We start from the raw sequence: 27,572 nt of genomic DNA on the forward strand, positions 1-27,572 counted from the left end.
GTACCATTCAGATGCAAGAAAGTGGCTGGAGTAAGGAATTTCAGTGATGCCTTTTTAAAATTAGGGAGGAGTAAGAGACATAGAGAAATTAAACATGTCTCTTCTACTTTGTTAAGTTTACCTTTGAGAAATGTGGACAGTAGAGGGGGAGGAGTGTGGAACAAACTTGTGCTGAAATATTGTGATAGATTTACTGACAAATATTTTCTGATTTTTACCAAAAGGCAGTTTTTGTTTTTCTAGTTTACCAACAGACCATAAAGGTACTTCTGGTTGGCAGTAGCTGTATCATTATAACACAAAGAAGCAAACCTGGCTAACTTCAGTACCTTATGTAACATAAGAAATAAAGAATAACTGGAACTTAAAAGATTTTTCATACATAAACTTTACTGAACATGAACTGTTTTCAAGATAGGAAACAAATATTTCCCCAGAGAAAAGTTCTCCCCCAAATTACTTCTTTTAGACTTAACAAATTGGGGTAGACTTATGTTTCTGCTCATTCTTTTATCTACTGGCAACTATTTTAAGACCTCTCTATGAGACAGATTCTGATGACCTTGGGAAAGTCACAAGACTTCAGTTTCTTCAATGGTAAAAGGAAAGGCATTTTTTTCTACCGCCCGTCTTTTCTTCACCTTTCAATACCAATGCTCGGAAGAGAAATACAACGAAAACCCAGTGTACCCCCAAACTTGTAAAATTTCCATGTCTCAAAAAACACTGAATATACTTAAGGTAGGATAATAAAAGCCTGGTTCCTAAGGTTGGGCTGGTAGTGGTGTGAACCGGGGTCTTTGGGGCCACCCTAAACCCCGAAATCTTGGTATCTCGCTTAACTTCCATAAGAACAGAATAAACCATGGGCCTGTCTGAGTCCGTGCGGTGTGGGCGGAGAAAGGGATTCTAGCTCGTATGGAGTTTTGCCTTCTGGGTGAGCATGGCACCAGGTCCGGGGCGGGTGATGTCTGTAGTTGGCGAGCGATCCCCAGGCGGAAAACTGGCTGCACACGTAGGAGTAGACATGAGAGCATGTCCCCGCGAACAAGCTAGGGCGCATATTTTTCTCCCTTGAATTCTTTAATGCTCTGAGACCGTAGGGGGATTTATCGAGAATCTTTCGGTGCCCGTACGATGTTTTGCAACGACTAACACAGTATCAGGTTCCTTTGCAGTATTGTGGTTTGCTCTCAGTTTCAGCCAGAAACCGGAACAGAAGGAAAGGGAGAAAGCAGGGAAGGTTCGGAGACGACCGCGGAGACGACCGCGCTCAGGGTTGCATGGTCTGCAGCTTCTAAAGCGTGGAGGATGGGACGGAGAAGGAGGATACGGAGAAAGGGGAAAGCTGAGGAAAAATACCCACGCCAATGGGTAAAAGGGAAAAGGTGAGAAGGAATAGAGTAGGAGAGGGAGCCAATGGGTGGGAGAGGCGGAGGAAGAAGGGGGAGGGGAGAAGCCAATGGGGGAGCCCGGACGCGAGCGAGGACGCGTCCCCGCGCTTGCTCCCCTCCCTCCGGCCCGAGCGCTCGCGCCTTCCCAGGCTCCCCGGAGACGAGGGCAGGGGCGGGCCCAGTCGGGCGCGCGGCGCGGGAGGCGCCGCGAGGTGAGGGCGGCGGGGGCGGGGAATTGTGGGGAGGGCGGTGCGGGTGCGGGTGCGCGTGCGCGCGCTCGCGCGCGCCCCGTCGAGGCTGCGCCGCCGCTCCGCCCCCGGCCGGGTGTGTGGCTGCGCGCGCGCGCGTGCGTTCCGGCGGTGCGCGCCGGGAGAGATGCTGAGGTAAAGTTCGGGAGAGAGGGAGAGAGATCCGTCTGCGCGAGGGAGCCCGAGTGGCCGCCATTACTGAGCCCGGCGCGGCGGCGGGCACAGGGGAAGGGGGGAGGGACGGGGCCGCCGCTGGTGGCGGGAGGGAGGGTGGGAGGGTGGGTTACCCGACTGCGGGAGCTGTAGGGCTTAAGGTTTCGGGGCGTGTGTGTGTTGGGGAGGGCGCGGGGAGGTGGCTGAAGGGACGCGGCGCTTGGTGAGCGCGCTGGGTAAGAGAGGCGAGCAGAGAGTGGAGGAGGAGGAGGCGGCGGCGGCGGGAGCGCTCCCCAGGAATGTCGCTGCCGCCGCCACCGCCGGGGCCGCTGCCGTTGAGGAGGAGACGGAGGAGACCGACGGTGTTAGGTAGGACCTTGCGATCCCCGCTGTTCTGGGCCTGTCCGCTCTCCCCCTCCCCGACCGGGACCCTCCCGCCACCGGCTGCCCCGCTCGGTAGCCGCCGCCGGCTGTAACCAGTTCAAGGCGCTGGGGCCCCGCAGCTACGGAAGGGAGCCTGGCGCCGCGCTCCGTCCTCGCAGGCCGAGCGGGGAGCGGCTGCCACGGGGGGGGGGGCGGGGGTACGGTCGGCGTGAAGGGCAGAGAGGCCGGGGGAGGGGGCGCTTTCTCCACAGGTGACGCGGCCGGGGTCGGTGGAGGCCTGGTGGTGGCCGAGGATCGCGCCGGCCCCGCCGGGCGTCCGCTCTCGCCCGCCGCCCTTACTTGCCCTGCTCTCCGATGGTACGAGGGGAGGGAAGGTGGCGGTGTCTGTTGGCTGGGTTGCTGCTGTTAACGAGTTCCACCTGGAAGGGAGAGGGGGGTGGGCGCATATTCGCGGAAACATAATCTTGGTTGCAAACTTAAGCGCCTTTCAAGGGGATCGGCCCTTTCACTTTTTCCAGATCTCCCCCACTTCTCCTTGGGTTCTCTTCACCAATTTCCCATCTGCTGCGAAAGCTCGAGGTAGGGTGTGAGAAGTTGCACTGCGCAACAAAAACGCGGAGTCTTACCAGTTGACTGCGGCTGGGCTAAGGCTTTGATACTGAGTTTTTGCGAGAATAACCTCTAGATTCTCCCTCTGTTTCCACTAAAGAAAAGTATCGGGGTGGGGGTGGGGAACCGCGCGGGAGCGCGCGCGCACTTATCCACACATAAATACTCACTCCCTCACACCCTCCTTCTTCAGCGTTATTAGAAATGCAAGTGAGGTGGAGACTGTGGGTGTAGCTGGCGCCGAAGGGTGCTCGGAAGTAAAGGCAAACTATTAGGCTGTTTGGTAAAATTCCGGGAAAGTTGTAGGGAGACGCTTATACTTATGCCATATGATAGAAATCCAGTTTTGGCTCATGCTTAATAAATGGGAGTTGTAAGTGTTTTAGACCTAGACCAAAATAGGCATACAGATTGTGTGTACACCCATTTTTAAGTTTAAATTCCTAACTAAAATTTGCTCTTTTTCCTTTGTTATAGTTAAGAAACTAGCTTTTTTTTTTTTTAGTCAAGTGTAAAACGGTGGAATACGTTGTTGTATTTACTGATCTTTGCCATTGCTGCCTTCTACAGGTGTTGGCAGGGCATGTGGAGGGAAGGGTTTGCGGTCTTCACTTTGAACATCCAAAACCAATACCCAATTTCAAAGTATATGGGGGCGGGGGAGTTATTTGCATTCGATACAGTTGCATTCACTTCAGGAAGTATTTCTCAAAATCTCCTAAAATGTTTCTTTTAGCAAAAACTTGATCCAGATACAACTATTTGGAAAAATACTAAGATATGTTAGTAAAATGTGTTTTGGAGAAGTTTTATTGTCAATTCCAGTTTATTTGACTTCAATATGATAAAACTATTCTTAATGAATAGTTTTAGATATACATGCTATATAGGTAATCTACTGGAAAGTTGGCAGACAGTTTCCATTTTAAATTCTTTCTCACTTTTGGCCTTTTCATCTATCCTTTCAGATTGACTCCCATTTCCTATATCTGTAGTAGAGCAGAGGAGAAATGTTAAGTGTTGATCACCAAAAACTTTCATAGCCCTTAGAGCACTTTATGAACAAACATACATGATTGAAACGCTGGGTATAGCTGTGTATTTAACTCTCAGGAATGGTGCTATTGCGCTATCGATCTGATTGACTTAAAGCAGACTTTTTAGTCAAGAGGATACAGATGACTAGATAACAATTGATTTGGTTGTCCTGTGCAGGCTACATTTTTTTTAACCCTCCTCAGCATGTGTTGTTTTTTAACCATTCTTTGTCTATGTTCGTTATAAAAGCTTTCGGGAATGGGTGGATTACACTTTGCTGTAAAAAAGACTTGTCACAGAAATCTGATATCTCTGTCATTTTTAAGCACCCATCCCATTTAAATTACTGTAGCAATTTTAAAAATGTATTGCAAAATTAATATTTTAAATTCTGTCACATCTCCAGAATGCTTTGAAATCCCTCCACACACGTACACTTTTTTCTGTTTGAAAAGCAAATTTAGTACACTTATTCTTTCGGAGAAAATTATTTTGACTTTGAAAGTTAAGGTTTTTTTTTTAAAGAAATAAAATATCGTATCTGCATTCCTTTTTTGGAATTGAAGTTGTGATACAGCTTAGAAAACAGTTTTGTAACTCAGTTTTTTAATACTGAAGGAAAAGTTTTGTCTCAGAATTCTACTGAAGTATTTTCAACATTAGCAGGCCCTAAGGTAAATTTTGCCTTTTAGTATGAAATGGCATAATAAAAACTTTCTGGTGGCTACAGAGTAAGTTTCAAACTATAGTTTCTATACAAATTATTTTACAAACTCGTTCTAGACCTGTAAGACCCATGATTTTTTTCTTTGCACACCAAGAAGTTATGCAGAGAATATAATTTACTCAAGAAGTGTTGTATGGTGTTCTGTTTTAGTAATATCTGTGTTCCTAAAAAACGTTTATAAAATACATTTAAAGTACACCAGGGGAACTTGGTTTTCTATAATAAATGGTGAAGAAACCTTGATAAAGTGATCCATCATTTGGTGACTTGAGTAATCAAGCTCCTTATTTGTTTAAATGAAGGCTTTAGTTAATCATTTTCTCAAATCAGGAAAAACTGTATTAGAAATTTAAAAAAATAGTTCAATGTTAAGGATTTTAAATATGAACTTTTAACTTAATTGGTTTTAAAACTCTGTTACTTGAACCCCTTATGGATTTTTCCTGGATGGCTTGAGACTTCCTCTGACAACCAGGCAGCTACTATTTTTGTTTGTTAAATGTATTGTACTTAAATCTAAGAATTTCTTTGTAGAAAGAAATCTGCTTGTAAAGGAAACTCAAAGCCCGTGGTTTTTAATTCATTAATTCATATTACCTTTATTTAGCATTTACCGTGTGCCTGGCCTTGGGGATACCAAGGTAAATTAGAGATTGTGTAGCTTGAGCTTTAGTTGAAGAGGTAACTATAAAGGAGTAAATATGGGGGCGCATGGGTGGCTCAGTGGGTTAAGCCTCTGCTTTCGGCTGGGGTCATGATCTCGGGGTCCTGGGATCGTCCCGCTTTGGGCTCTCTGCTCCACAGGGAGCCTGCTTCCCCCACCCCCCACCTGCTTCTCTGCCTACTTGTGATCTCTGTCAAGTAAATAAATAAAATCTTAAGAAAAAAATTTAAAAAAAAAAAGGAGTAAATATGTACGTACAAGTACTAAGAAATGCAGAAAAGAGAACAACTATTTAAGATGCTCTTAGGGAATTATTTACAGAATAATCATTTGAATTTGGATGTATTAACTGCAAATAGGAGTTTGAATATAAGAGGGATGGTAAACAAGGTTGGTCTTTTTTGGAGGTTAACTGTCCAAAATACCTTAGATTTGCAGTAAAAATTGATTATTAATGTTTGGTCGTGTCTTTTCTGTTTGACTCCTTAGAACTATTACTTGGAAATAAGAGTTATATAACTTCATAATTTTAGGTTTAAAATATGACCCATGTGTATCATTTGGTTAGATTCTCAAGCTTTTTTCATCATGAAGAGTTAGTGGTAAAAGTGGATTTTCATTTTTCTAGCTTCATACTAGGTTTAGCCTGTTTTGTTCCTGCACATTATTTTATTGAGCAGCTAGGGCATTGTGAATAATACAAAGAAATATAAGATACTACTCCCTTAGAAGAGCTTAGAGCTTTGGTGGGAGAGAGCTTGACAATTTAGGAATGGTTAGATGCCAGTTCAAGATAGAGAGAAGAGCCGTATAGAAGGCAGGGCATAATGATTTTTAAAATCATTGTAAAGGAATTTAGATAAAGGAGATAAGATTTAGAATTTGGGGAAGATGGGGATGAGTAAGAAAAAAAGACAAGTAAGTTAAGGACACTGTGGACCAAAAGCACAGGGAAGTGAAGATAGATTGGCTGATGAGGGGAAAATACAAGGTAAAAATTTAAAAGCATCCGTTTGCACCTTTTGAGTGAAATATTTAGGGAAAAGTATTTAACACAAGGTTAATAGGAGTGTTGGGGAAATAAACAGTTTTTGTGTTACTCTTTATCTTTGCTGTGTTTGGCATTACTAGGAACCTTGCAAAAACTTGTACGTTGGTTCTTTTATAGTTTGTTCATTTTCTTCCTGTTGATAATGTATTCTTCCTGGTCCAAAAGTTTGTTTCTTTCTATACTTACATTTTCAGAACCAAATATTAACTCTTTTTATTTACTTATATTTTTATTTTGGTTGACTGTTTAGAGAACTAGTGGAAAATTAACATTTCTATGATCTGGAGGATTGGAAGATCCAGATTTCTTTATTAACTAAGTAACTAGGTGTTTCTTATAAGAGTATTGAATTAAATGCTCTCTTAAATGATTTTTCTTACGTTTATGATCTTGAGATTTATGTTACTAATTCTAATGTTGCCTTATTTCATTTCTGTATTTTCATTTTTCTTTAGAAATACTGTCACCTGAAACTCAAGTGACACCACCATCTGTTGCTGAAACTGATCAGTTTTTTAAGAAACACTGACTCATTTGTCTTTATTTCTTATAATTAGTAGCCAGTCATCAAATTCTTTTTCTTGGGTTGTTCTTCCGAATTCTTTGGTAGTTGAGGTAGTTTCAAGCCTCCAGGATTTGTCCATCTTTTGGGCTTTGTGCCTCAGCAAATTAATTTTGTATTCCATTTCTAGCTTACAATGATTTCTTATTGCTTATTATAAGGTCTAACTCCTGCTTGTCCTTGAAGACCTTCTATAGTCATACTTGATATCTTCAGAAACAAAATAAGAAATAAGTTTGCTTTTCAGCATGACAGCTGTGCTCAGCCACTCCACCCTAGTCACATACCTGGAATGACTTCTTTCTAAAATTCAAATCCAGTTTATTTTTCCTTCTTTCTTTTTAAGATATATTTATGTATTTGACAGAGAGCTAGCGATCACAAGGAGGCAGAGCAGCAAGCAGAGACGGGGGAAGCAGGCTATCCCAGGACCCTGAGATCATGACCTGAACTGAAGGCAGACGTTTAACCCACTGAGCCACCTAGGTGCCCCAAATCCAGTTTATTTTTCAAAGTTAGTTCAAATCCTTTCTCCTCACTGTAACTTAATCTATTCCAGGGGTCTGCAGTTATGGCCCTTGGACCAGATTGGCCTACTGTCCTGTTTCTGTATAATGGCTTTTTACGTTTTGAAATGGTTGAGGATACAATTGAAAGAATAATGTTTTGTGGTTCATTAAAATTATATGAAAATTCAAATTTGTGTTCATAGACACAACCATGGTCATTCATTTAAGTATTGTTTATGGCTGTTTTTGTGCTGTGACAGCAGAGTTGAATTGTTACTGACAGACACTGTATGGGATATAAAGCCTAAAATATATACTGTCTGGCCATTTTACAGAGTTTTCCAAACCTCATCTGTACCAGCTTACACTGATCTTTCATGTTTTGGAATTCCTGTTGCATTTATCAGCTCCATGATATAGCACATCGCCTTTGTCTTCTCAGCTATGGTACCATAAAGTTTCTTTTAAAATTGTGGGGAAAGTGGTTTTGAGCCCTTTTTTCCCCTCCATATCTATACCTTCTTTTTAGTCTATATGTCTTCCTGAGATTCTGATTTAATCTTAGTGTTCCCATCAGTAAGAAAGACTTACCTAACGTATTTTGTATAATGAAAATAATGACTTTCCTTGGTTATAGTATTATAATCTTGTATGTCAAAATCATGACCTTTCCCTCACTTCTCTGTTCTCCAGTGAGAATACCTCAGAATCTGGAAGGGAGGTGAATATTCATAGCACTAGCTTAGTGGACTTCCCTATACTATACCTTTGTACCCTCGAAACCTCTGACATAAAGCTGAGATAGGCACAGTAAATACTTACAGGGTTGTTCACATAGGTTGATTAAATGAAATGACCTTTGTTTCTTCTGTTTTCACCACAGAGTGACGATATGGTCTAGAAAGAGTTTAGAATAACTTCATACCAAGGCGTTGGACATAACATGTTGTTAGAGGAAACTGTTGATTAAATAATAGGGTAGTTAATCTGTTTGGAAATAGTTTAGGTCATTGGTTTTCAAATATTTAATGAAGTGAAACTTTTTCAAACAAGAAGTACTTGAAATATCAAAAGATAAAAATGAATAAAAGCAGAATTGTCTTTGTTGAGTAGGACTTCAGTGCTCCCAAAGTACTGCCTACTTGGACCCTCCTGGAAGTATTTCCAATGACCCTTCAAGGTTACCTAATCTGTCTTAACAAGTGGACTGTTGGTCTTGAAAAAAACTGTAGACTTTTTATTTTAGAATATACTGCTATACTAATAGTGTTTGGGCCCATAACATGGTTGTAATTTTTGTTAATTTTGACTATAAATACGACTTCAGGATTGCTTAGTGGTTTAAGATCTGAGTCTGGAGATTGACCCATGTAGTCATCAAATATATGAGTACCTACTGTGTGTCAGGTGCTGTTTAGGGTGTTGGGAATATGGTTAAAAATAAATAAATAACAACAACTACAACCAAAAAAACCAGAATAAAATTTCCATCCTAATGTAGTTTAATTCTGAATCTTACCAAGATATGCTTCCAGGTTATTTAGTTGCTATGTAAGTTGTTGAAAAAAATTTTTTTAATCTTTTTATTTATTTATTTATTTGACAGAGATCACAAGTAGGCAGAGAGGCAGGCAGAGAGAGAGGGGAGAGCAGGCTCCCCACCAAGCAGGGAGCCTGATGCGGGGCTCGATCCCAGGACCCTGGGATCACGACCTGAGCCGAAGGCAGAGGCTTTAACCCACTGAGCCACCCAGGCGCCCCAGTTGTTGAAATTTTTAATAGATTTTCTTTTCATTCACTTGGTTATAGTTTTGTGTAAAGAGCAGTTCATATGAATGATGTCTTTAGCATTCCATTCAACCTTAAGATTATGTGTTTATGTGGTAGAAAACTTGGTCAAAGACAATATTACGGAATATAACTGACTTTTCTACAGGTATTACATTGTTTTTAGTTATCATGTATGTTAAATTGTGATTTTTCACGGCATTGATAAATTTGTTACTGAGAATGAGCAATGTTAAGAAAAGTAGTGCTATATCAGTATTGTGCCATATTCATCTTTAGTAATTCAGTTGCTACTTTTATTAAGCTAGTCTAGATTGCCTGACATTGTAAAATATATGATAGTCTTAGGGCTTGGATCTGTCTTTTCTCAAATATTTGTTTATATAGGGGATATTTTATTTGACCTAAAGAAGATGGAATGTGTAATTTCTTATAATTGTGATTCTAAAAAATATTTTTAAAAAACTAGATGGTTATTCTGACTGAAGATTTTATAGATCATAGTCTTCATTTTGATGGCTTAATTTTTGACTTTTAATGACCTTGAAATCCATGTGCTCTTCCTCCATTAATAGCTATCTATCTATTTACCTATTGATTTATTTTAGCGAGAATGGCATGGTGGGGGTAAGGAGAGGGACAGAGGCAGAAGAGGAGGGAGCAAGAGAATCTTAAGCATACTCCGTGCTGAGCACAGAGCCTGACTCGGGGCTAGATCTCACTAAACTGAAATCACTACCTGAGCTGAACCCAGTACGATCAGCTGACTAAGTCACCTGTGCTCCCTTCCATTAATAGCTTTAGAAAACTTTTAATTTAATATGTTACAGAGCTTATTTAGTAAACATAATGTGGTTTCCTCTTTTTTGGGGGGGGGCCAAAGAATTAACAACATTTTGATTTTAACATTTATTAAGATTTATGAATTTATTGAGTAGCTAATACATAGGAAGCACTGTTGGAGGCTTTTGGAATACATTGATGAAATAAAGATTTGAGCCTTTGTGGATCTTTATTAAGTATGGTCTGGGGTAGGGAGAGGGATAGAATTAATGTTAAGTAATAAATAAGTTGTAATAAAGTTACAACTGTAACTGTAATAAAGTTACTAAATAAGTAACTTAGGAGTTAAGAGGCAAGGAGGATTTGGGGGGTTATTGGGAAAAGCAAGTGTAAAAGCAGACATGCTGAGGAAGTGTTCCTCCATGTGACTGGAGCAGAATAAGAATGGGAGAATATATGAGAGTAGGTCAGAGAGCAAGACAGGGTTGGAGAAGGTAGATATTACAGTATCCCACAGAAAGGATTTGACTTTGACTTTTAGGAGCCCCTGGAGGGTTTTGGGCCTAAGAATGGGAAGCTCTGACTTAATGTTTTAAAAGAAACTCTGGCTGCTCTGGTAATAGATGGGAAGAGGAGCAGGAATGGAAGCAGGGAAACTAGTCTGGAAGCTTTTGGAATAATCAGGGGCTAGATATGTTGGTGGATGGGGTCAAAAATAGAGCAATAAATGTAATGAGAAGTAATAAATTCTCAATATATTTTGAAGATAGGACCAAAGGGAATTTCCCAAAGTGTAATAAGAATTTCCAAAGTATAATAATTTAAAAGTATAAGATAATTTTAAAATTCCACCTTATATTTATGAACACAAACTTTGTGAGAAGGTACAAAACAAATTTTGGTTTAAGTCGAGAATCACTAAGAATTGATTTTTCCTAGGTTCCCTGTAGGACTTAAAAAATTTTCTTGCAGAAAGCACTTCATGTTATTAAAACTCCACTAGAAGTAGTATGTTGGGTTTGAATGGCTGTCACGTATCTTAGAAAATTCCGTCATATAGATGGCTTCATTTTTAAGACAGTTTTAGGGACCACTCAACAGTATCAGGCAGATAGTTGGTGTATCCCTCCATCTCTCATCAGCTGTACTCAAATTATATATTGTTGTTAATTTCTGGGAAGGTACTTAATCTAAACATTTCCTTGAAACGGTTGTAAGATGAACTTAAAGGTAGAATGAGAAAGAAACTGCATTGCTGGGGCGCCTGGGTGGCTCAGCTGGTTGAGAGCCAGCCTTCGGCTCAGGTCCTGGGATCGAGCCCCACATCAGGCTCTCTGCTTAGTGGGAATCTGACACCCCTCCCTTCTCTCTCTCTCTCAAATAAATAAATCTTAAAAAAAAAAAAAACCGCATTGCAAACTGCTGAAAAGCAGTACTTTGCCTAAGAGAATAAAGATTGGTCATCCAGAGACTCCTTTTAACTGGATAGCTTTGAGTGGATGATTGCTACTTTTGTTACGGTTTCTTCAAGGGTAAAGATACGAGAAAATGAGAACAAGTTACGTAAAAATAAAATCACATCAAAAATCGGGAAGTTGTATGGATCAACATAATCAAATATTATCATTACACATTTGAAAGGAATTTTCAGATTAAATTGAATAGCCTGCATATAGATATTAGCCATTAGTTTATTACTAGGAGCACACACAAAAAACAGGGGATTCTTTTTTTTAAAAATCAGTGCAGCAGAAAAACTACCTTTGTAACTTAATGGATAGTAATTTTGACCTGGATGTTGAGGGCCAGTAGAAAATTCATGTTTGTGTAAACTATCCAGGTGGCTGGAATTAAATGCCCTGATAACCTGTTACAGCCAAATTCATGAATGCTATCTTTCTCTCATGAGGTGGTAACATCATACTCTCCCAAACAAATAGCAGAATGTTTTTGAGGGCAGGTTATACAGTTTTTTTCCTAGTCTTCTGGTTTCTCAAACTTTTTAAAGCTCTGAAAACATTTTTTAAATATTAAAGCTTTTGGAAAAACATTTAAAAAGATCTTTTGAGTTAAGTAAACCTGTAAATCAGATAAAGCATGTACTGCTTTTGATGATTGAGTTGGAGGGAGAGAGCACCTGTTTGTCCAATATTTTTTACCACCTGTAAGTGAAAGAATTTTCCACCACCGTTTGAAAATCGCTTTGTAGTGACTCATGACATAAGCTCTGGAGCTGATTTCAAAATAACCAGCAGGTAGCCTTCCTGGAAGAACATGGATGTTCCTCAGTGTCTAATTGGTAGTTTACTGTGAATTTGGTGTGAAAACCATAAATGTCACACAAAGCTACCTCATTTTTAATTTAAACTTTAATATTCATGATTCAGAGCCTGCCACTATCAAATTTATTAGGATGTGTGTTGAAACCCCAATATTAAAATTTATCCTCCGTATAATAATTTTATTTCTCATTAGATAAAAAGCCTCCCAAAAAGGGTGGTAACTTCATGCTCCACTCATCTCCATTTAATTTTAAGGCCCTTTTCTTCCTATAGCTTTTAAAATACATTTTATGATGAGACTGTTTTTATTTTTGCTTATACTCTGTAACTTAAAGTAGAAAGGTATCTCAGTATTCTGAGGTATATGCTGTAGGAGAGCAGGAATGTTTCTTTTAATGTGTTTGGAATAAGCATATATGAGAAATGAATAAAGTGACTGTTAAGGCAAGGGATTAGGTTTGTAGTTGAGAATTTTCTTTAATACTTACGTTCATGTGTCTTTGTACTATTAACCTTTCTATTTGTGTCTCTTAAACTAGAAGGCAGGGAACAGTCTTACTTGTCTTTGAATTGCTCTTAGTTTTCAGAATAGATTTTTGTAATATAGATCTGCGTGTAGTACTAGTGTCTATACTGTTTAACATGAAGATTCCCCAGAGTAACCACTAGGTATGTTTTCTTCTGATGTACATCTTAAAGCGTACTGTCTGCAGTTTTCTGCTTTTCTAGTAGGAAGGAAGGATAGGCCTTGTATTTTCCTCTGTGTGTTTTCCATTTTTTTCTCAATTGTTACAGAATCCTGCTGTTTTTGTGAATTTCGTTTTGCCTTTTTATCATTGTGTATAACTTTGTTATCCAGTTCATTCCTTTTTGTTTTCTTATCAGTAAATACAAACATTATTTTATGCAGTTTAGGTGAAGAAACTGGTGCTAGGTGCAAGTACCCAGTTTAACCAGATTAATATTTTTTAGAAGTTTCACTAATGAAAAAGAGTTAATAGGATTGGATGGGACTCCCCTAATTTCTTTTACTTCTAATTATTGTATATACTGCTGCCAGGTAAATATTTTAAAGTTGCAATCTGATCATTTTTTACAAAAAATCTTTTGACAGCTTCACTGATTCCAAGAATCAAACTGATACATAACTTATTAAACTTTTTTTGTTTGCTAGGCACTTACTTTAAAAAATGATTTCATTCTTAAATTTGTATAGATACACAGCCCCATTTTATAGATGGGGAAGCTATGATACAGAGCGGTTTCAGTTTTGCTGTTGTCATAAACTCATAAATAATAGATTTAAATCAGTTCTATTTATTTGTGGTTTTCTACTTCTTGTTTTGCTCCTTCAACACAGGATTATTTTATTATGAAAGTGAATCTGATGAATGCTTTGCTTTGTATATCATATGGCAGATACTACTAATATTTGTAGTTGAAGCTAATAGAATACACTTCAGAAATACAAAAGTAAATCTGAAATTTTAACTTTTAATATTATTTTACCAAAACTAGTAGTCATAATTTTAAGTTATAATAGTTTCTTTAATCATTAATTGTAGTATAGTAAATGTATAGTATAATTTGAATGGGTGTTTACTTAACACCAATAGGTGTTTACTTGTTTACTTGCAGTTGAGGTCAGTGTAGAGGCCAGGTATTTGGGGGCAAGTGATGGTTCCTTTCTTACTTCTTTTTTTTTCTATGTTCTTTATCTTTACTTTGTTTGGATTGAAGATAATTTTCATGTATGTTGATATATACAACTGGATATTTTCCCTGTCTTGTGAAACTTTGGTGTGGTAGAAATGGTATATTTTAATTCAACCTCAAAAGTGTGAAGAATCTACAGATAAAACTTATATAAAAGACTGATTGACTGCTTTCATGTAAATAACCTAAATTAAATTACATTCAACTCTTAGGGTTATTTCATGTTGTTGGTATGTCAAATAATTCTAAACGATTGTCTCAAGTAGACAATCTCAAAATTCTTCAGCTTGGTTCTACTCAAAATGTGATCCATGAGCTTTTTGTAACTATTCTGGCAGGAAATGAATATAGAAATCAAGAACATTTAGAAGTTGTTGGACAGTAATTTTATGTTTCTTGAATCTTATTAGGGTTTGGATTTTTGAAAAAAGTTCACTTTTTGGGTTTTACAAAATTGGACTCGCAGATATGAAATAAAAATTGATCCTTCACCTTGAGAGTTTGAGAAACATTGGTCTAGTTAAATACTTTCAGTATTTGTATTAACTGTCCATTTCAATTTTCCTGTTGAAGTATTTGAATGTTCTGAATTTGTTTTGGGGCATAAAATTTGATAGATTTCACAGGAACGTGTTAAACTTTGTGAAAAATTTTACATGCTTGTAAAATCTTCCTAAATTTATATGAGATTCCATTTTAGGAAATAAGTTTTGAGGAACGGTATAATAGCAGGTTGTTTTTGAAAGTTGTAAGGGAGTTGTTAATGGCAACTGGTGCATTTAATTATCAGCAAGCATAGTATAGTCACAGAAGGCAAGAAAATTGAGGAAGGGGATAAGACTAGTTATTTCTTCAAACTTAAAGGAAGGAGCAGAGATAAAATAAAGTGCACATTTGGTTATTAGGGGCTTATTTTAAATTTCTTGAGACATTACCTTAAATTAAGTGTGTAGTTATTTTAATTGTTAGATTTGTCTTAAATTTTTAAGTCATCTTGCATTTAAAGCAATAAATCATAAACAGTTTTTATGGTGGCTTCCTAAAATACATGTAATATTTACTGTTAATGTCCATAGTTATTTGTTATAAATATCTTTAGTGTGTATATGATATAATGTATAATTTCATGATTAAATTTTGTCCTTTTTCTCCTCTTTCTAGGAAGATGATCCATATGATTTTGAAGACCTTTCTGCACAGAAATGAGGGAAATACAAAGAACCAAATATAGTTCTGAACTTTGGGATCTGTATTTTGAGATGATTTTATTTTCAGAATGAGAAGTATATCTGGTTATCTTTATGAATGTAGAGACATGAGAAGAGAGTTATGATGGCAAAAAACAAAGAGCCTCGCCCCCCATCCTATACTATCAGTGTAGTTGGACTCTCTGGGACTGAAAAAGATAAAGGTAACTGTGGAGTTGGAAAGTCTTGTTTGTGCAATAGATTTGTACGCTCAAAAGCAGATGAATATTACCCAGAACATACTTCTGTGCTTAGCACCATTGACTTTGGAGGACGAGTGGTAAACAATGATCACTTTTTATACTGGGGTGACATAACACAAAATGGTGAAGATGGAATAGAATGCAAAATTCATGTCATTGAACAAACAGAGTTCATTGATGACCAGACTTTCTTGCCTCATCGGAGTACGAATTTGCAACCATATATAAAACGTGCAGCTGCCTCTAAATTGCAGTCAGCAGAGAAACTAATGTACATTTGCACTGATCAGCTGGGCTTGGAGCAAGACTTTGAACAGAAGCAAATGCCTGAAGGAAAGCTCAATGTAGACGGATTTTTACTGTGCATTGATGTGAGCCAGGGATGCAATAGGAAGTTTGATGATCAACTTAAATTTGTGAATAATCTTTTTGTCCAACTATCAAAATCAAAAAAGCCTGTAATAATAGCAGCAACTAAATGTGATGAATGCGTGGATCATTATCTTAGAGAAGTTCAGGCTTTTGCTTCAAACAAAAAGAACCTTCTTGTAGTGGAAACATCAGCACGATTTAATGTCAACATTGAGACATGTTTTACTGCACTGGTACAAATGTTGGATAAAACTCGTGGCAAGCCTAAAATTATTCCCTATCTGGATGCTTATAAAACACAGCGACAACTTGTTGTCACAGCAACAGATAAGTTTGAAAAACTTGTGCAGACTGTGAGAGATTATCATGCAACTTGGAAAACTGTTAGTAATAAATTAAAAAATCATCCTGATTATGAAGAATACATCAACTTAGAGGGAACAAGAAAGGCCAGAAATACATTTTCAAAACATATAGAACAACTTAAACAGGAACATATAAGAAAAAGGAGAGAAGAATATATAAATACTTTACCAAGAGCTTTTAACACTCTTTTGCCAAACCTAGAAGAGATTGAACATTTGAATTGGTCAGAAGCTTTGAAGTTAATGGAAAAGAGAGCAGATTTTCAGTTATGTTTTGTGGTGCTAGAAAAAACACCTTGGGATGAAACTGACCACATAGATAAAATTAATGATAGACGAATTCCATTTGACCTCCTGAGCACTTTAGAAGCTGAAAAAGTTTATCAGAACCATGTACAGCATCTGATATCAGAGAAAAGAAGGGTAGAAATGAAGGAAAAATTCAAAAAGACTCTGGAAAAAATTCAGTTCATTTCACCTGGGCAACCATGGGAAGAAGTTATGTGCTTTGTTATGGAGGATGAAGCCTTCAAATATATCACTGAGGCTGATAGCAAAGAGGTGTATGGTAGGCATCAGCGAGAAATAGTTGAAAAAGCCAAAGAAGAGTTTCAGGAAATGCTTTTTGAGCACTCTGAACTTTTTTATGATTTAGATCTTAATGCAACACCTAGTTCAGATAAAATGAGTGAAATTCATACAGTTTTGAGTGAAGAACCTAGATATAAAGCTTTACAGAAACTTGCACCCGATAGGGAATCTCTTCTACTTAAGCACATAGGGTTTGTTTATCATCCCACTAAAGAAACCTGTCTTAGTGGCCAAAATTGTACAGACATTAAAGTGGAGCAGTTACTTGCCAGTAGTCTTTCGCAGTTGGATCATGGCCGCTTACGGTTATATCATGATAGTACCAGTATAGATAAAGTTAACCTTTTCATTTTAGGGAAGGATGGCCTTGCTCAAGAACTAGCAAATGAGATAAGAACACAATCTACTGATGATGAGTATGCCTTAGATGGAAAAATTTATGAACTTGATCTTCGGCCAGTTGATGCCAAGTCGCCTTACTTCTTAAGTCAGTTGTGGACTGCCGCCTTTAAACCACATGGGTGCTTCTGTGTATTTAATTCCATTGAGTCACTGAATTTTATTGGGGAATTTATTGGAAAAATAAGAACTGAAGCTTCTCAAATCAGAAAAGATAAGTATATGGCTAATCTTCCATTTACCTTAATTCTGGCTAATCAGAGAGATTCTATGAGTAAGAATCTACCAATTCTCAGGCACCAAGGGCAACAGTTGGCAAACAAGTTACAGTGCCCTTTTGTCGATGTACCTCCCGGTACATATCCTCGTAAATTTAATGAAACCCAAATAAAGCAAGCTCTCAGAGGAGTATTAGAATCAGTTAAGCATAATTTAGATGTCGTGAGCCCAGTTCCAACCAGTAAGGATGTATCAGAAGCTGACCTGAGAATTGTCATGTGTGCCATGTGTGGTGATCCCTTTAGTGTGGATCTTATTCTTTCACCCTTCCTTGATTCTCATTCTTGTAGTGCTGCTCAAGCTGGACAAAATAATTCCCTAATGCTTGATAAAATCATTGGTGAAAAAAGGAGGCGAATACAGATCACAATATTATCATACCATTCTTCAATTGGAGTGAGGAAAGATGAACTGGTTCATGGGTATATATTAGTTTATTCTGCCAAACGGAAAGCGTCAATGGGAATGCTTCGAGCGTTTCTGTCAGAAGTTCAAGACACCATTCCTGTACAGCTGGTGGCAGTTACTGACAGCCAAGCAGATTTTTTTGAAAATGAGGCGATCAAGGAACTAATGACTGAAGGAGAACACATTGCAACTGAGATCTCTGCTAAATTTACAGCACTGTATTCTTTATCCCAGTATCATCGACAAACTGAGGTCTTTACACTGTTTTTCAGTGATGTTCTAGAGAAAAAAAATATGATAGAAAATTCCTATTTATCTGATAATACAAGGGAATCAACCCATCAAAGTGAGGATGTTTTTCTACCATCTCCCAGAGACTGTTTTCCATATAACAACTATCCTGATTCAGATGATGATACAGAAGCACCGCCTCCTTATAGCCCAATTGGAGATGATGTACAGTTGCTTCCAACACCTAGTGACCGTTCTAGATACAGATTAGATTTAGAAGGAAATGAATATCCTATTCATAGCACCCCAAATTGTCATGACCATGAACGCAACCATAAAGTGCCTCCACCTATTAAACCTAAACCAGTTGTACCTAAGACAAATGTGAAAAAACTGGATCCAAACCTTGTAAAAACAATTGAAGCTGGTATTGGTAAAAATCCAAGAAAACAGACTTCACGGGTGCCTTTGGCACATCCTGAAGATATGGATCCTTCAGATAACTATGCGGAACCTATTGACACAATTTTCAAACAGAAGGGCTATTCTGAAGAGATATATGTTGTCCCAGATGATAGTCAGACTCGCATTATTAAAATTCGAAACTCCTTTGTAAATAACACCCAAGGAGATGAAGAAAATGGATTTTCTGATAGAACGTCAAAAAGTCATGGAGAAAGGAGGCCTTCAAAATACAAATACAAATCTAAAACCCTGTTTAGTAAAGCCAAGTCATACTATAGAAGAACACATTCAGATGCAAGTGATGATGAGGCTTTTACCACTTCTAAAACAAAAAGAAAAGGAAGACATCGTGGAAGTGAAGAAGATCCGCTTCTTTCTCCTGTTGAAACTTGGAAAGGTGGTATTGATAATCCTGCAATCACCTCAGACCAGGAGTTAGATGATAAGAAAATGAAGAAGAAAACCCACAAAGTAAAAGAAGATAAAAAGGTAAGTTTAACTCATAGTAAGAGATGTTTATAAAGATGTTTGTTTTTGCTTTTTAAAATATGTATTTTTTTAAGATAATGAACTTGACATCATTGAGAACTTAGGATGCCTATGTCATTCAGTAATTTTCTGAATATTTTGTGAGGATGAATATTTTCATTACTTATTAAATTGCCTTTTTATTTGTGCCTTATTTAATGTAGAAGTTTGAATCCATATTCTTCAGTATAATCATTCTAGGTGAATATGTTTATTTTCCTAATAGAAGCCCAGATATAGCGTGATTTTGCTCTATTTTGTTTGTAAGCATCCCATTTATGTCTTTTTTTGCCTTTTGACCTGTCAGTTTTGGAAAATTATTTTGAAATACCTGTCTCAATCAAGGATCATGACAATATAGTCAAACTGATAATTTGTAATATTGGAAATTGAACAGTTCTAGGATTCTTTTTTGTGGGTGGTGGTGTTTTGTCTAAAGACATGTAGAAAAGTTTCTGAAGTTTGAGTTGTAGCATTTTGACTAAATAGCAATATCTGTTTTTAGTAGAGAGTAATTTACCTGATTGTATTAAGCACTAAAAACTTAAATATGTATGCTAAGTTGTATTTTGTAATTTCCATTAGATCTTTATTACAGTGGTACTTTAGCACCTTCACTTCTAGTACTCTTTGACTCTTGAGTGTGCACAAACTTTGCTTAAGATTTTTATGGTTTTGAGATAGCTTTCAGCAGGCTTTTATTCTGCATATTGATGGTTTCTTCATCAGTTACGTCCATAGTCTTAATACATGTTTGTTTACTACGGGTACTCTCATCACATGCTACTGGCTAAACATCTTTGGCATCTTTTGTACTCAACCTATTATCACTAGTTCTCTCTACATGTTTTATCACTGTCAAAAAACTTCAGCATTTTTTCTCAATTTGTTTGTTATTAATACTACTTAATGCTTATTAATGAGGATGAGGCATTTACAGTCATTCCATTTTATTTTATTTTTTGAAAAGATTTTATTATTTATCTGAGAGAGAGAGAGAGCGCGTGAGAGAGAGCAGGATCAGGGAGGAGAGGGAGAAGCAGGCTCCCCTTTGAGCAGGGAGCCAAGGTGGGACTCTATCCCAGGACCCTGGGATCATGACCCGAGCTGAAGGCAAACGCCTAACCAACTGAGCCACCCAGGTGCCCCATTTTAAATTGTTTTTGTGTGTGTGTTATTTTTCCGTTTTTGATCATAAGTCTGCTTAATTGTTTTGGTAATTTTCTGTTAAAATTTCAACTTCGAGAATAGCTGCAGGAAGAGTAAAAGGAGCTTTTATTTACCCTTTACTGAGATTTACCAGCTATTTACATTTTGTCCCCCTTCCTTGATTTATTTCGTGTGAGTATTTATTGGGGTTTATTCATTTTGAACCCTGTGAGATGAAGTTGCAGATGTTGGGACTCTTTTTACTGTTAAATACTTTATTTCCTAAGAATAAGAACATTCTCTTAAATAACAACTGTATAGTTATCAAAATCAGGAAATTTAATTAGGTTAAAGTATTACTATTTAATACACAATCTGTGATCAAAAACAGAACACGTTGAAATCTTTCTCATTAGTTTTCTTTATATCTTCTCCTAATTTTTCCTAATTTCTATTTAGTTCCAACAATAGTATATATGTAGTTTTTATTTTTTCACTTAGTTGTATTTTTCCCTATTGCTCCATAGTATTTCGATTATACTTTTTATTTTTAAAAAAGTTTTTTCGATTATACGTTTTAGTCATTACATTTTTCATTTAGCAAGTTGTATTAAAAATGGGTGGTTAGGCTTCCAGGTTTCAAATTTTGCTATCATTTTCTGTTACAGCGGCCAGTTTACATAAAAGTTTATTCCTTTTCAGTCATTTCTCTATGTACTCTACTTCTTTTAGTATTAATTTCTTAACTATGAGTACTATGCAAGGAAGGAATATGCCAAATCTGTATTAATATTCTGAAATTTTAGCACAACCTCTGATTCCAGTTAGTTTATTTTTTTTTTAAGATTTTATTTATTTATTTGACAGAGATCACAAGTAGGCAGAGAGGCAGGCGGAGGGGGGGGGGTGGGGGGAGGGAGAAGCAGGCTCCCCGCTGAGCAGAGAGCCCGATGCAGGGCTCTATCCTAGGACCTTGAGATCATGACCTGAGCTGAAGGCAGAGGCTTTAACCCACTGAGCCACCCAGGTGCCCCTCCAGTTAGTTTATTAATAATGTTCTCGAATTGAAGCAAATCTTCTCATACCTGATTTGTCTTATGTAGTCACTTAACTGTACACATGGTACCAGGCTTAGGATGGTTCAGTTTAGGATTTTTCAGCCTCATGATGGTGCAAAAGGAATAACACATTAAGTAAAACCATGTTTAGAATTTAGAATTTTGATTTTTTCCTGGGCTAGGAAGATATGCAGTACAATACACTCTTGTGATACAGGGCAGTGGTAATAAACTGTAATTCCAGTCAGCCAGATGATCACAAGGGTAAACAATCATTCTATTTTTCACTTTCAGTACAGTATTCAGTAAATTACAAGATACTCAACTCCTTATTAATAGAATAGGGTTGTGTTAGGTGATTTTGCTCATTTGCAGGCTAGTATGTTTTGAGCGCATTTAAGGTAGGCCAGGCTAAAGTATATGATCAGAATGTTAGTGTATTAAGTGCTTTTTTAATTTAATGTTTTCAACTTAACAGTGGGTTTATTGGGATGTAACCTTATCATAAGTTCTGGAAGATAAATATTTTAATTGATTATAAAATCCAGGGTTTTGGGTTTTGTTTGTTTGTTTATAGCTCCTAAATCTGGTATGTCTAGTAATGGATGGCATATCTTAATTAGCACAGGATTTTATTCTTTCTTTTTTTTTTAGAGGTACATAAAGTAATGGTGGTGTTTACAATCACCTCATCTTAAAGTCACTGACTATAGCAATTTGTCTTTAATTTTTTATTATCATCCCACAGACAAAAATGGGCCTAAATTCTCTTCCTCCACACCTGCAAATGTTTCATATATTTGATTCCACTCAGTCTTTTGTTTAATATAACTTTCGTTTGGTGTCCATCTTTTCCTCACTTCTGTTGAAGTAGTGAATCAACTTGGAGTCGTATTTATAATCTGCTTTCAGTTGCTTTAACTCAGTAGTTTCAGCTGTCTTTTAGAGTTATCTTAGAATTTGCTTGCACTTCTGTATAACATTGCTTTAATTTTTAGATTCATATATTATATTTGAAAACTAAAAAAATTGGAGAAACTGTATTTTAGAAGGCTTCACATCTGTAAGTAATTTTTGAATCAGGTATCATTTAAATGTTTGGTTTCTGTACCTGTGGTCTTAAAAAGAAAAACATAGGTAACAGTGAAATTTCATAGATACAGTTTTGTGTCACAGTTTATATTTTATGGTTTTGTATATATGCACAGTGAAATGCTTTAGCTCACTCAAGGCTAACTTTATTATTACTTTTAACTTAATTTAAATTCAGTTAATTAACATAGTGTATTATTAGTTTCAGAGGTAGAGGTCAGTGATTCATAAGTTGTATGTAATACCCAGTGCTAATTATATCACTTGCCCTCCTTAATACCCATCACCCAGTTACCCCATTCCCCCACCCTCTTCCCTCCAGCATCCCTTAGTTTGTTTTTGTGGTTAAGAGTCTCTTAGGTTTGTCTCCCTCTCTGATTTCATCTTGTTTTATTTTTATTGTATCACAGTTATCCATGGTATCTTTTGTTAAGCATTATAGAAAGACTGGAGCACTTCAGTGCAAACTAGTTTGTCTAAAAATTATATTCATTGTGTCATCTGGACTTGAGTAATTGTCATCTCATGTTTCAGTTCAGTAAGCATTCATTAAAAACCTGCTAGACACTTAAAGTCTGTACAAAAAGCTGTTGAAGGATATGAAAAGTTAAAGACATGCATCCCTCCTTAAAGAGCTTAAGTGGAATTTGAGAGATCGTACCTTGTGCTTGGGGCAGTGTTAAGAAAGTACTACTAGAGCAATTTAAGGAAGCATATTGTAATTCTTAAGAGCACATGGTCTAGAGCCAGACTTCTAGGATTTGAATTGAGGCTCTGCCACTTACAAACTGTAAGTGCATAACTTCTCTGCACTTCCAACTAGGAAAATAGAGATAATCGTACTACTTAGGGCTGCTATGAAAAATCAATTCATGTTTATTTACAACGGTGCCTGACACATTGGTAAATTTGTTAAATAAAAAAGTGTATCTACTATTTTGTGATAGTTTATTTAAATATAAATATTAAAAGAATATAGACAGAGATTGCCATGGAGTATGTAGTATGTCACAAAACTTCATGAAGAGAAAGGTGTAAATCATTACTTTTGGGTTTTTTAATTGGCTTCGGAGAAGGAGTAAAGATATTTTAGGTGGGGAGAATCATTTGTACAGGGGCATAAAATTATGACTGAAGTAAGGTGAGAGGTGATAGAAAACTGCCCTTATTTGGGTATTGAGAAATAGCATTGTATTTATAAAAATCTACAACACTGAAAAACTAGTTTAAATCCAAAGCAGTTAGTTAAGCAAGGCCAGAGGAGCAAGGAAAGTTGTGTTGGGTAGGTGGAAGGTAGGGATGAGATTGGTATCACATAGTCTAAGTGGGAAGCTGATGTACATATACAGTTTGTTTTTTTTTTTATTTTTTTAAGTGTGCTCCCTGCTGAGCATTAAGCTCAACATGAGGCTTGAACTCAGAACTCTGAGATCAAGACCTGAGCTAAGATCAGGAGTTGGACACTTACTTGACTGAGGCACCCAGGCGTCCCCATTTTTATTTTTATTTATTTAAGAATTTATTTTAGGGGCACCTGGGTGGCTCAGTGGGTTAAAGCCTCTGCCTTCGGTTCAGGTCATGATTCCAGGGTCCTGGGATCGAGCCCCATGTTGGGCTCTCTGCTCAAAGGGGAGCCTGCTTCCTACTCTCTCTCTGCCTGTTTGTCTGCCTACTTGTGATCTCTGTCTGTCAAATAAATAAATTCTTTTAAATAATTTTATTTTAAAATAATCTGTATATTATACCCAGTGTGGAGCCTGAACTTAGAACCCCAACATTAAGAGTCACATGCTCTACCAACTGAGCCAGCCAGGTACCCCTACATATTCACCTTTTCTTTCTTTCTTTTTTTTTTTTTTTAACATATTCACTTTTAAAGTTATAGGGGTACAGAGACCAAATGAGAAATCAATAAAGCTAGAAGTTGATTCTTTAAGAAGACTAGAAAAATAGATAAACATCCCGCAAGACTGATGAGAAAAAAAGAGAAGACAATTAAATACTGAGAGTGAAAAAGGGAACATAATTATAGATCAGATTAAAAAGAATAGAATACTGTCAAGAATTTTATGTCAAGGCATTAGAAAGTAGAAACAAAATTAACTCCTAAAAATGTATAATTACCTAGACAAGAAAGCTTCGAATAATCCTGTAACTATTAAATAAGTTGTAGTAGTTCTGTCTTGCACAAAAATACCATGCCCAGATCATTTTCCAGAAGACTCTCCAAGGAACAGATCATTTCAGTGTTCTACAAACTGTTCCAGCAAACAGAAGGCAGGAGAATACATTTTTTAATTCATTCTCTGAAGTCCTCTAGTCTTAATTTCAGAACCAGACAAGGATGGTATAAGAAAGGAAAATTATAGTCCTGTTTTACTTAGGAGTGTATATGGAAGAATCCTAAATAAAATACAGATCCACAGAACCTTGACTGCAATTTTGAAATTCATCAACTTAGGAAAACCAAGGTGTGTTTTTTTTTTTCAACTTTGCAGCATAATCTGATTTGACCTGTACTTGATGGCGGAATCTGATTTGAGGCTGTTTTTAATCATCATTTATCTTATAGAGTAAATATCTGTACAAGTCACTGCAAAAATACTAGTGTATTTGAGTACAGGGTACTGACCCACAATTTAATTGCATTAGATAATTGACATTTTTTTGTACTGTACATTTTGACTAATGTCTAAAAATATCCAAATTCTAAAGCCTGTTTTCCTCAAGGGTTTTAGAAAAGGGATTTTGGCCATGTAACAGCAAAAAAAAAAGTGTAACAACAATATATGAAAGACACTTTATAATTTAATAGATTCATAGAAAACTATATTGTGAACAGATGAGAACCTTAACTTGAAAGAAGGTATCTACAAATAAACAAGTGAAATCTGCAACATATACCCTAAATGGGGAGATAGATTTCTTTTTCAACCTGGAACAAGATAATGTACACACTGTCACCACTTTATTCAGTGGTGCTATATTCAGTATTATGTGGAGATCCCACTCAAAGCAATACGATAGGAAACAATTAAAAGTATGAATATTGAAATGGAGGAAACAAAATTGTCATTATTGGCTGATGTGATAGTTTATGTAAAAGCCAGAAAGGATCTACAAATAAATTATCAGTGGATAGAAGAGTTAGCAAAATAGCTTGATATGTGTCAGTAACCAAAAGTCAATTGCATCTCTGTATATCAGCAATAAATGACTAGTAAAAATAGAGAAAGTATCACTTCAAAAAGCACAGGAGGGGCGCCTGGGTGGCTCAGTGGGTTAAAGCCTCTGCTTTTGGCCCAGGTCATGATCTCAGGGTCCTGGGATCGAGCCCCGCATTAGGTTCTCTGCTCAGCAGGGAGCCTGCTTCCCCTCCTCTCTCTCTGCCTGCCTCTCTGCCTACTTGTGATCTCTCTCTGTCAAATCAACCAATCAATCTTTATTTAAAAAAAAAAAAAAAGGGAGATTGTCCAGTGCCTGGGAGTTATTGTGCAAATAACTATGTAGAAAAGTAATAAAAGTATTGAAAGACAGTGAAAAATATCTAAATAAATGAGGAACTCTAGTGCCTTCCTATCCATGCATATAGTGTATCATGAAGTCACTGCTCTTCAGACTAATCTCTGGATTCAGTGTTTCATTCAGTGTTAGGTTTTCAGATAATTTCACATACAGATTCTAATCCATATATGGAAGAGTAAAGAGCCTAGAATAGGACACTTAAGAAAGGCAGAGATGGAGGGGTGGTGTTGGGTGTATGTGCTTATTTTATCAGATAATGTAAACCTTTGGCATGTAAGATTGGTACTGGCACAGCGATAGGCACAATGACCAATGGAATTGAATAGAGCACCTCAAAACATACAGTCTTCCGGCTTGGAGCTCCTATTCCAGTGTGGTACCCATATGGGGCTATTGCATGTGGCTAATCTGAAATGGGATGTGCTGGTCTAGAGAGTAAAGAATGCCCTCCCTGAGAAGTATCATTTTAAGTCAGATCTGATGGGTTAGTCGGACTTAACTAGAGGAATAGTTGGGTGGATGGAAAACTATTTAGTGCTGAATGTTGTAAAAGGGAAAGTGGTGTGTTCTTTAAAAAGACCACTGTGGGTGGTCATTAATCTAATGAAGGTGCTGGCATACTTGTATAAAGAGCCAGGTAGTATTTTAGGCTTTGCAGGTAATACAGCCTCTGTTATAACTGGTCATATCTGCTCTTGGCAATACCAAAGCAGCCATTGACAATATGAGTATGGCTCATACTCATGATTGAGTATGGCTGTTTTCAAAAAACAGGCAGCAGGTCCCCAGGCAATAGTTTGCTGACTTGTTCTATGGGAGAGGGTGGTTGAAGGGGAGGGACTTGAGAGTTAGGACTAGATTTGGACCTTTTTTAGCATTGTTAGACATTTTTGTTTTAGAGTATTTTAGACAGTTAATTTATTTTTTAGAGTAATTTTCAACTAGACAGCAATGGATTTGAAATTACGTTGTTTTGGTGTGGAGAATGGGTTGAATGATGGAAGAATAATTGGCATACTAGAGTAGTCTAAATAAACCATGAGAAAGGCTTTGAGTAGTTGTAGTGGAGAGGGAGAATAGTGGCAGAGGGAGAGAATGAGATGGATTTGAGAGTACTTAGAATCCCTAAGTTTGATGATGTATTGTGTGGGGGAAGAGGGAGGGTGATGAATGAGATAGGAAAGATACCTTCTTGGTTTTAGCTTATGCAGCTTAAACAGTGATGATGCTGTTTATGATGTAGAACATTAGAAATTTGCCAGGTTTGGAGTTGGGGAGTGGGAATTAAAACTGGCTTTAGAGTTCAGGTTGAGATATCAGTTTGGCAGTTAGATATACCATTCCTCATAGGAGAGCACTGAGTTGGAGATACATATTTAGGAGACAATGAAGTAGAGATGGCAGTAGATGAAATTGACCTAGGAAGAGAATAGAGGAGTGTCTTCAAGCCTTGAGGAATTGCCAGTGTTGAATGCTAAGTAGTAAGATGATCCTTAAGAACAGTAGGTAGAGAGTAATAGTAACACTTACTGCTTCTGAGCTGATTCCTTCAGCTCAGAATATAATGAGTGATTATATTTGGAATTGTGATAGACATGAGAACTATGTGTTTCAGATGCTTGGCATTTGTATTTGTATGTATTAGGCCTAAAATTTCCCCATGTACTCTGGCTGTATTTCACAACAGTCCTTTGTCCCATAATATTGGATTAGTTTCTGGACTTATTTTTAAATTAAATGCTCTTATTAATT

At 37.3% G+C, this 27,572-nt stretch overlaps 1 protein-coding gene across 1 annotated transcript in view; it reads left to right on the top strand.

Annotated features, from left to right (window-relative positions):
• The first annotated feature begins 1,946 nt into the window (after positions 1–1,946).
• ARHGAP5 (Rho GTPase activating protein 5) overlaps positions 1,947–27,572 on the top strand; it is a 72,922-nt gene continuing 47,296 nt past the window's right edge. Inside the window, exons 1-2 of the mRNA XM_080807724.1 lie at positions 1,947–2,164; positions 15,070–18,957. Coding sequence (XP_080663850.1) covers positions 15,238–18,957 — 3,720 coding nt within the window. The 5' untranslated portion in view covers positions 1,947–2,164; positions 15,070–15,237. The remainder of the gene's footprint in view (positions 2,165–15,069; positions 18,958–27,572) is intronic.

The sequence above is a fragment of the Martes martes genome (genome assembly GCF_963455335.1).
Source record: "Martes martes genome assembly, chromosome: 7".
Lineage (NCBI taxonomy): Eukaryota > Metazoa > Chordata > Mammalia > Carnivora > Mustelidae > Martes > Martes martes.